At 37.2% G+C, this 10,884-nt stretch overlaps 2 protein-coding genes across 3 annotated transcripts; one reads left to right on the top strand and one right to left on the bottom strand.

Moving 5' to 3' along the window:
* Positions 1–3: 3 nt before the first annotated feature.
* LOC111320737 (selenoprotein T2) lies at positions 4–3,491 on the top strand. Its single transcript, XM_022923422.2, has 5 exons — positions 4–206; positions 1,206–1,449; positions 2,131–2,218; positions 2,312–2,412; positions 3,031–3,491. Exons 1-4 carry the CDS (start codon positions 40–42, stop codon positions 2,410–2,412), a joined length of 600 nt encoding a protein of 199 aa, XP_022779157.2. The 5' UTR covers positions 4–39; the 3' UTR covers positions 3,031–3,491.
* On the bottom strand, positions 1,205–9,868 carry LOC111320735 (uncharacterized). 2 transcript variants are annotated; one of them, XM_088728498.1, is made up of 7 exons: positions 9,467–9,868; positions 8,986–9,053; positions 8,497–8,660; positions 7,310–7,393; positions 6,746–6,819; positions 6,234–6,318; positions 1,205–4,064 (listed from the first exon to the last, which is right to left on the bottom strand). In XM_088728498.1, exons 1-6 carry the CDS (start codon positions 9,613–9,615, stop codon positions 6,255–6,257), a joined length of 603 nt encoding a protein of 200 aa, XP_088584624.1. In that variant the 5' UTR covers positions 9,616–9,868; the 3' UTR covers positions 1,205–4,064; positions 6,234–6,254. The 2 variants fall into 2 exon arrangements, with proteins under 2 accessions (XP_088584624.1, XP_088584623.1); XM_088728497.1 differs by having other exon boundaries at positions 6,249–6,318; positions 9,467–9,860.
* Positions 9,869–10,884: the final 1,016 nt, after the last annotated feature.

Raw genomic sequence — 10,884 nt, 5'->3', positions numbered from 1 at the left:
TTTTACATTGCGCAAGTCACAAAGGAAGCCGTCTTCAAGATGGCGTTGAATGTGTATCTCGTTGCGGCCGTTTTGTCGGTTTTCTCTCTCATGACTGTTAAAGAAATCATCTTTCCCACAAATGTCCAAGCTTCAAATCCAGATAAAATGGACAGATTACAAAAAGCGGCTGCATTTACAGGACCAACGATCAAATTTCTGTATTGGTAAGTGGTTTACTTATAATCGAGTTCCTCGAATTCCGTGAATAGGTTTACGTAACTTAGATTGACTCGACGGTTTATAGAAATATCACAAACTTCATCTTTGCGTGTAAATCATGACCAGTTTTTTTTTTAATGTCTACTTATGTTTCTTTTTTGCTAAGATCTACGTTGTGTCTATCAACAAAAGCTCGGCTAAAATAGCATGTACCACGCTAGAATAAGGAGTTTTATTTAGTTTTGGTGAAATGATAGCAAGGTCTCATAGTAATTTCCCGAGGATCGAATGTTTTGAAAGGACAGTTTGTTTATATTTTAGCCGAGGAAGCTATTTTTGAATTTATTTTCTAAGTTGGAAGGATCTTTCTTTGCCACAAACGTTAATACTCGTTTGATGAACTTATCAGGACATACAATATGACTTGACAAGATTTGACAAAGCAGGACAGGCATTTGCGTGTGTCGAGAAAGCGATTGACCTTATCATATTTAAAGAAAACTTTGTTTGATTGAATACGAAAAGATTGATATTTAAAAATAATTTTTTGCCCAGGTACTAATTATATCACAGTATACCTTCGTTATGTTGGCAAAAATTTCTGTGAATTTGATTTTTGATGGTAGATCTATCTTACGAACAAGGTGTTCTCCTTTTCAGGAAGGAATAGGTAAATGGTCGTCATATTACTGCCTAAAATCAATCGAAATTCTTGAAATTTCAATAGGTTTAAGGATTGCTTGGCTGGTTTGGAAATTGCTTTTACCAGTTGCTTTTAAAATAAGGGAGAAAATTGAAATGGTTGATGAGAAAACTCTAATCTCTGGCTGCTGTACTCAACCATGTGTTCATTATAAATGGGAAAGTGTTCTATTCAAGCCTTGATTAACTATGTTCAAGCTGAGCATATGTTTGAAAAAAAGCAGAATAAATTTGATTCTTGTTACCTGGACAAAACTTTGTCACATTGTCTCCTTAGTTTTATTTTATCTTATTCTCTCTAGTTATTCCTGAGGGTACAGGAAGGCGTTTGAAGAGTATGCGCAGTTCATTCACCAAAACTTTCCAATGGTCCGCATAGAAGGGGACAATTATCCCCCACCCCGTCCCCGTCAGATGTTAGCCAGTGTTCTCAGTATTGCTAAATTAGCAGTCATGGCAATTGTTCTTCTTGGTGAGCGGTTACAGATATGGGAAAGTCTTAATATTGACCCACCTCAAGCTTATATTTGGGCCACACAGAATAAGGTATTTAGATGCATTCTTTTTAATCTATCAGAAACCATATTTGGAGGATTACATACACATCTCTCTCCGCAACAAGATTCTTTGAATAGTCTGGGTGTTCTTCACTGAGCAGAACACTGTGCAGAAAGTTCTCAATCGTGTGTTTTTCTTTTAACCTTTTTGGAACTTTGCAGAGCATGCTTGGCTCAGTATTCTCAGGAAGCACTAGCACCCAACATTTTTACTGATTTCATCAATTTTGTTTCTCATTCATGGGCTAATTGAACAAGACGTTTAAAGTAAGACCATCTGTGGGCTAGTGCTTTTTTTATGGCTGGCTATTAAAATTTCTCTAGAAAACACTGTCTGCTGTATGATTGATCCAATCTTTTTCCATCCCTCCATCCATCATGATTTCCAGGCTTGTGACACCTTTCGCAGACAGAAATTGTCACATTTGACCAAACAGATACAGCTGTATACATTCTGATTATAGTTTTCTTTCTATGCTACCACCATGCCCCCTGTATGAACTGTGTGCGTGGATGATCAATCAGGCTAATTTGTAGCTTAACTTGTGATCCTTGACTTAAAAAAAAAAAAAACATGCACACCTGAACTAAGTAACTATTTAACAGAACATTTTCAATAATGACTGTTGAAAGCTGAAAGTCACGAGGGTTTAATTTTATTTTTTCACAGATGTATGCCTGCATCCTAATATTTTTTGTCACAAATATGATTGAAGGGCAGTTAATATCCACTGGAGCTTTTGAAGTTTCACTAAATGGTATGTACAAGTTTCCAAAACTTTGCCTCAGAAAATTGCAGTTGCATTCTCATTTAAGTCAAGATGTGAAGTTCGTTTCCATTCTGTTCTCAGATATGCCGATTTGGTCCAAACTCGAGTCTGGTCGCCTTCCTAACCCCAATGAGCTTCATCAGATCATAGAGAATCAGCTCAAGTTTAGTCCTTCACATTAAGTAAGTCTTTTTGTAATTAACCCCAATGAGCTTCATCAGATCATAGAGAATCAGCTCAAGTTTAGTCCTTCACATTAAGTAAGTCTTTTTGTAATTAACCCCAATGAGCTTCATCAGATCATAGAGAATCAGCTCAAGTTTAGTCCTTCACATTAAGTAAGTCTTTTTGTAATTAACCCCAATGAGCTTCATCAGATCATAGAGAATCAGCTCAAGTTTAGTCCTTCACATTAAGTCTTTTTGTAATTACTAGAACTACAAAGTTTTTTTTCCCTTTTCATAACATGCTTCCATGCATGCATTACCTTTCTTACAATAACTTCAGTATTTTAACCACAGCTAACAAAATACTAACAAACTTTTCTATTCCCTTTACTCTAGGGGAGTGCTTTGAATTACACAATTTTTTTTTTTTTTTAATTTTACTACATGTAGTTACTACCTTCTCTTCAACTTTGTATTTAAGAGAGATTTTGCAGCGGAACTGTGATGTTTAAAGGTCATTAGTGTTTAATTTTCTGGCATTCTGTGGCTGCCATGCAAGGAAAGGAAAGAGTATAGGGGAAAGGTTCTCTCAAATTTCACACGCCTTGTAACTTTTCTTACTTTTCTCCACAGACCTTTGGCTTTCAAGATGAGGACTCCCTAGTTATGACGTTTGGAGCAAAAAGTGGTCATGCCACTGGCACCAAACTGACACCCTTTGGGAAAAATCATTTTTTTGGAGGTCAATGTTTGATGACTAGGAATAATGATATACACTGTATAGTATTTAATTGACACAACACTGAGAAGAAATTGTAATTTCTTTTAGAATTGATCATTTTTTGTACCATCGGAAAACAATTGTGTAAATTAAGTAGCTAGTCAAAAGTAGCTCACACCATTCTTTTTTAAACAAAATTATTTACTTTTCTGTGCATACATATAACATGTTGAAATATTTAATTAAATTCCTGGTAAATAAGTTTGTTTGTGGTAAGAAGTGCCATTCCATGATGCATTTAGGGTAGGGAGGATATAAATAACTCAAGTAAAAAAGCTTAGAAGTAGTGATAACAATAAAATTCAAACTTGTACTTCTGTCTGATTTTCAATGTTTCAAACCCATTAGTACGTGTAAATTTTCCAAAAAAAAGTTATATGATGAGGTTAACCAAGGTTAAACTACATAGGTCAGTACATCAAAAATCTAAAACTGGCTTTTATTCAACTGTGGAGAGTGTGGAAAAGGTGCAAGAAATGAGTACGCAAGTAAATGATGGACCAGTGAAAGCCTGTTTGCAAGGTTATATACCAGATGGTTTCATTTCCCTTGAGTCTGGTCTTTGATACCCCAAAGAAGGAACTTTGGGCGTGTGTGTAGACTGCTAGTAATCAAGCTCAATATACCAGTACATTGAATGCAGTGTAATATTTCTTGTTTTCCCTTCAAGGCTAACTCTTTAATAACTGTATGTGGCTTGAGTGTACCACTCTAGTGTCCTTTTAATTGGCCTTGACTTTAAGTTTATTACTTAACCATATGAAAAAGAGGTTCAAGCCACGAAAATAAAATGGTGGCACCAATCAAACAAAATAACAAGGTGGGCTTGAGCACGTCACTGAAAGACTTTCAATAACTTTGCTTCCTCTTGAATTTGTTTCACACCCTGCAAGATCCATTCAAGAACATTATACACCACTTTAATAAATGGCTACCGGATTGATATTCTTTTGTTTAAATTCAAATTAGCCTCACTAGCCACGCATGAGATAATGCATTCTTTTGAATTTTGAACTGGAGAACGAGGCCAGAAAGGCTAATTTAAATTTAAACAAAAGAATATCAATCCGGCAGCCATTTATGGAAGTGGTCAATCAGTGTTACAAAGTGAACTGAAACAATTTAATACCTGAGTATAATCAGGGTGTAATCACTGTTGATGTGGATCATGAAGTAATCTTTTTACACCCTAACATCAGTTTGTATATTCTCCATACTGTTCTCCATACATTTTCTTCTGAGGTGTTAACGGGGAGATTTGTTTTAAAAATCAGGGTTTTTTTTTTTCAATTTTTTTTCACAATTTTTTAAATATAGACTAGTGAGCAGCACTTCTGTGAACAGTTGTAAAACTTTTTTTATTTTCCATCTTTTTATTTTTAGTCTGTCATTGTAGAGACCGAATGTCTCTACTCCGTTATCGAGGACAACAAAACTCTTTACATGTGTTGAATTGTATCGTTTCATTCAAACCAACAAATAATTAACTAACAAACAATTTATCCAATAAACAAAAGAACAATTCAAAGTTCTCCGTACCCAGATAACGGAGAAAGTAATAAACTAAGGGAAAACACAATACAAACGTGCCATGTGCTTTTCTCCTCAAACTCAACAACAGAAAAAAAGAAAAACAGTCAATGAGGTCAGTGGCTCAGTGTATTTAAGTCATCTCAAAGTCTCCACTTGAAACTAACTGTCGTGGACTTCTTCAGGGAGTTTTACAATTATAACTAAATGCCTGTATTTATAAGCCAAAGTTATGGGGGCCGATGACCATAGAGGCTTGGCCGGACTTACGAACAGGAACAGGTGAAGTTGTAAAAAATTTAAAACGTGTAAGGCAAGGTGAGAAAAATATTTTGGGGGCCACAGTTTTAAATTATTTTTCTCACCTTGCCTTACACGTTTTAAATTAAAAATTTTTCACAACTTTGCCTGTTCCTGTTTGTAAGTCTGACCAAGCCTCCATGGTCATTGGCTCCCGTAACTTTGGCTTATAAATACAGGGGTTTAGTTATACTCGTTAAACTCCCTGAAGAAGTCTACGACAGTGAGACGAAACACGTCAGAAAATAAAAAAGAATAAAGGCTGATAGTTTCTAAAGAAACTGTTTGGGGCGGTGTCGGTGGGGGTAACAAAATAGTTTGAATATATCAACAAAGTTGAAATGGTAAATTGGCCACTGTTACGATTATAAAAGCTGACGTTTTGAGTGTTAGCCCTTCGTCGGAGCAAAAATAAAAAAGTTTTACAACTCTTGTTTGCAGAAGTGCTGCTCATATATAAGTCTATATTTAAAAAATTAACAAATTAATTAAAAAATAAAAAAAAAACCCCTGAAGATGTCTACAACATTTAGACGAAACACATCAGAAAATAAAAAAGTTTTACAACTGCTGTTTGCAGAAGTGCTGCTCACTAGTCTATATTAAAAAAATTATTAAAAAAATAATTTAAAAAATACTGTCCTCCATACATTTTCTGAGGTGCTAACAGGGAGATTTGTTTTAAAAGTCAAGAGCTTCTTTAGTTGGTGATAATTTCCTTAATTCTTGTGACCTTAACCCTTTCACTTCCGAGATCTCATAAGTAATTCTCTCTACTCTCTGTTATACAATTCTTACAATGTTACTTTGGAGAATTTGGTATCTGATCAATTAGTAATTCCCTACTTGATATTTTTCTTTATTCTCATCACTTGTCTTCTTAAAATTGTATTGATAATGTAAGGAGAAATTCTGTCTTGATCACTCATGGGAGAGTTAATGTGTGACTTGGGGGCAATGTAGTAAGAAGAAATTGGATGCTGGTCACTCGTAGGGATCAAATGGTTAACGGCAGTATACAAGTCACTTGTAAGCATAACGGGGGGGGGGGGGGCATTAAACCATGAAACTGGTCATGAGTTTGAGTACTTTAGTGGGACCCATGCCAAATCTTCACCATGATCCTTTGACAGTTAATTTGCCTGAAAACATACCATATACATTTTAGGGTTTCATTTACATTTGAAATCTATACATCTCAATAAGAATGTAGCTGCTGTCTAACCATTTGATTTTGTACCTTCCATTAGTAATGATCATATCTGTAATGGCTGCCCCTCTCCAGTTTATCCAGAAATTCTTGATTCTTCCTGTGAATGATAAAATAACAAAATGGCATAAATATACATTAAACACAATGACTATTTATTACACGACTCGGGCAGTCAGAGGGCCAATAACTAAAATCAACCAATCAAAATGCTCTATTGCCAGTCCAATATTCTCTAAGTATTGGACCGGGCACTGTCCCAAATGGTCCCGAATGATACCGCACTTGTGTCCCTTTGAACTTCAGTCGTATAATAAATCTCTTATTAACCAAGCTTGCTTGGGACCGCACTGGAAGAATATCGGCCCTCGGTCTTTTTTGTACAGACCTCGCTGCACTCGGTCCATACTGTCAAGACTTCAGGCCGATATTCTCCCAGTACGGCCCTCGCGCTTGGTTAATAAGATATATATACTATATTCCTTAATTGTTTTCATCATAAATGAAATAATTAATTACAATTATACCATCTGTGTTCATCCCTGTGTCGCTCCATGGCTTCCTCGGCTCTAACAGCCCTCAGAACTTCATTTCTTTCTGACTTCAGTAGAAGACATTAGAAAGGATTCAGTATTGAACAACAATTATATTTACAAAATCTGTTAAATTTTTTTAATATAATAGTCTGACACAGGCAAGATACTCATAAATGAAGCTAGGAAACAGAAAGAACAAGCAAAGTTAAGAGTATTTTGTTTAGGAAATCAATTGAAATGAAGGACACATTGCAATTAGGATGTTCATGGAAAGTTTCTAATCTCTGTAAACTGCAGTTAATTAATTATAAGTCGTTAACCATTGAACCCCAAAAGTGACCAGCATCTAATTTCACCCCCAAAGACAAACATTTAGGTCACAAGTTAGAATAATGGAAATGATCACCAAACTAAAAAAACTCTTGACTGTAAATCAAATTATCCTTGTCAACACCTTAGGAAATGTGTAGAGAATAGTATGGAGAAAGTGCATAATTAGGTAAGAGTGTGCAGTGTTAGGAAAGCTCTGAATATTTCACACCCCACTCTGGCTACCTGAGCCCTAGCTTTTGCCTTCTTCTCTTGTAGTTCTCTCTCTTCCCTTTCCCGCTTTTCTTGCTGCCATTTCTCTCGTTTTTTCTAAAAATAACAAACATAAATGTGATGACATTACCACTGGCAAAAAAACAAACCAACACTGAAAAGCAAATATTCATTGCTAATGCTCCTATCTATGTTTCCCTGTCCTTCAGAAGTCAGTGCCCAATTTTTTTCCTCCAAAATGGCCACCACAAGCTTGAACAAGCAGGACCTCACAAATATCCCATTCCCCTGAACCCTGAGTAAACACTTCCAAGGGAAGCAATTAATGTCAAGCATCTCACAGTACACTTATATGTACACTAATTCTTGTTGAGCTGGAGAGGAGGGAGGCTGGACCTCCAATACAGGGCGCGACACTAACGGTAGCCCACTAGCCACAGACTAGTAGAAATTCAGTTCTTGCTAGTGGTTTTTGATTTCTACCAGCCAGTTTGGCTAGTAAATAAACTGAATTGTTGTAAAATCTAAGATGTCACTAGCCAATTGGCTGGTAAGTTGAAAACTTTAGTGTCAAACCCTGCAATAATCAGAGATTGAGCCCTTGTAGAGGTAACTGCAGTGTTAAGGAGGGGGGCATTGAGGCCACTGGGAAACTGCAAAACCAGAGAAAAAAAATGCCAAAACTGAAAAACCGACAAAAAAAGGCAGCTAAACCGAAAACCGCATGCAAACCTGACAAAACAGGCACATTTTCATCTTTAAAGGGGTCAAAAAGGAAAAACCGAAAACCGTATCAGAGTTTTCGTGAAAACCAAAAACTGAATGCAAAATCACGTAAAATCCGCAAACTGCTCTGAACATCAAAACCCAAAAACCGAACCTTTTTGGTCCAAAAACCGATTAAAAAAACACTGAAAACCGAAAATCCCAAAGCCCCCCTCATTAAGTTATCTAGAAGGAGACTTACTCACTAGGTGCCTCACTCCACCCGAGTGTTACTCATGGTCCGTGACATAGAAAACACATTCTAAGACTGAGAGTTACCTCTTATGAAAAAGCATCTCAATCAGAAGGAGACAGAATACCCCTGGTCAAACTGTGCTACAAAAACTGGGATGGGATAACCTCTACTCATCATGCATGCCATTCTTATAACCACACCTCTAACTTTCTTGTACAGTAATATCTGAGGCAATCACCTGCATTTCTAGCCCTTTACTTGCTGATGTAACAGCCTTCTGTTTCTGGTTTATGACAGTGTTGTAGCCAGTTGAACCACCCACTCGGGCTGGTCTTTCATGAACACGCCGAACACGTCTGGCCTCTCTGTGAGCATTGGCCTGTTCTTCTTCCTGTCTTGCCACTGCATTAAAAGTTGTAAACCCAGTTTAGAATGGACTGGTGTTTACCTTTTCCAGATTCTCTAGATGGACTGAACTGAGTTGTATTGATTGCTCTTAACTGAATCAAATTTAAACCTATAGAGACAATTGCAGTTCTTAAAAATTTTACAGGTGAGGGAATGGGGTGTCCCTCATAGGAACTCAGAATTTATTTCTTTGTCCCGCGCTCGTCATAAGACGAAAAAACATCTTTCTATATTTCTTTACCGAGCTCAAAACCTACCGTCTTTCTTATTCTTTACATGCAGATAATATTTTTAGGGGCAATCAATTAAAAAAGCATACTTTCCGTCAAATGAGCCCTTTTCTTTTCGTCTGGTCTAAACATGGTGAATCCGTCTCTCCTGTTAACCCTAAGGTGAATGTTGAAAATTGACAACCTTTAAAACTTGCAATTCCAAGCAATCGATGATAGATGAAAGCTTAAAGGCAATTGTCTCGATCGAAAGCGAATTGGAAACAAATCACAATCGTCAATCTTAATTTCAGCGTGAATTTCCCATACTAAAATTCAACCACAAGATTCAACGGTGTATACTTCAAAAGGATGGTTTCTCGAATTCAAACATATCAAACAAAATTGTTATAAGTGTTGGGGTAAATTGCAATATTTATAGTTGAAGAAGTTCGTTGAAGGGGCGGTTCTCTATTCGATCGATTCACGGCGTTGATAACTAAACAATATTCTACTAACTCCATTACTGACTCGTATACTGATACATTCTAATGCAAGGGGTCTAAATCATTTTTCTCTAACAGAACTTGCCTTTCTAAGCTCGGTGCAGCCGTTTCTTCTTGTTGTGGCTGTTCCGCTTGGATTCCAGTAGCGGCTTGACCTTCATTTCGTCCTTCGTTCCTGTTTCTTCTGTAGGCGCCGACACCGTTTGAATTTCTGTATGTTCTCGAATAACTCATGTTAAAAGAGAACAAATGCAAGGACTGTGTGCTTTTATCAATCTCTGAGTAAATTACCAAAAGAGAATCACAGATGTCTCTAAACTACGCAGATTCAGTGGCGGAAGTGCTTTCGTTTACTGGGGAAAAGGATGGGGTACTTTTTCTGGGAAACTCCCGCCGAACATGAAGATGAGGCTAGCTAGTACCCAATCTCTGTAAAGATTATAAATACCACTATTACAACAGGGAAATATTTCACGATTACGCAGATTTTAACGTTTTAAAGTCAGATGAATAAAGTTCATCAAAGACTGTCAAAATTCAACCGTTCACACAATTACGTCTATTACTAACACATCCTTTCAAACATGTGTTTTTCCATCAAAATGGAAAACAGCCGAGGTTATACCGATTCCAAAAGACGGCGACCATGAACAGGCTAACAACAATCGGCCCATCTCACTTTTACCAGTGTTATCTAAGGTTCTGATTACATGAGCCGAGCTGGCTCGGTTAGCCGGGCTGATTTCTTTTGTTTTCACGCTTTGGCGAACACCAAAACAAAAGAAATCAGCCCGGCTAACAGGGCCAGCCCGGCTCATGTGATCAGGCCCTAAAGTTTGCGAAAGAGTCGTACATGTTCAACTCACTTCGCACCTGCAATCAAATGACACCCTATCAAAAAACCCAAAGCGGTAACAAGAAATGGCATTCGTGTGAAACATCTTTCATCGAAACTACTGATACAGTTCTTAACGCTATCGATAAAAAAAGCTAACTGCTATTGAGTTCTCAGATATGAGTAAGGCCTTCGATAGTGTCGATCACGAGACATTAATTTTAAAACTGCAAGACGTTGGAATCTCCAGTGACGCCCTACGATGGTTTCGCAGCTACTTAAGCAACAGGGAACAAGTAGTACGAATCGTCTGTCGTACAAATCCACTCAAAGCTGTGTGAGCCTTTGCCCGTGATCAGCGGTGTACCTCAAGGGAGTATTTTGGGATCATATACACGAACAATATTCCCTCACTCGTTACGTAGATGATACAAAACTCATTGCTTCCTTTTAACTAAAAGACAACTTGGATGTAATTACGGCTTTGAACGATGACCTGCTCAAAATAGGAGAATGGTGTTCTAAGAATCACTTGTTACTCAACCCTGGCAAAACCAAGTTAATTATATTTGGCAGCAGGCAAATGCGTGCAAAATTGCAATTTCACTTCATTCTCTTTATGGGAAGAGACATTGTCCCCTCAGACACTGCTAAAGACTTGGGCGTGA

Source organism: Stylophora pistillata, chromosome 7, assembly GCF_964205215.1.
Source record: "Stylophora pistillata chromosome 7, jaStyPist1.2, whole genome shotgun sequence".
In the NCBI taxonomy this organism is placed as follows: Eukaryota; Metazoa; Cnidaria; class Anthozoa; order Scleractinia; family Pocilloporidae; genus Stylophora; species Stylophora pistillata.
This window is presented reverse-complemented; position numbering and strand designations above follow the sequence as displayed.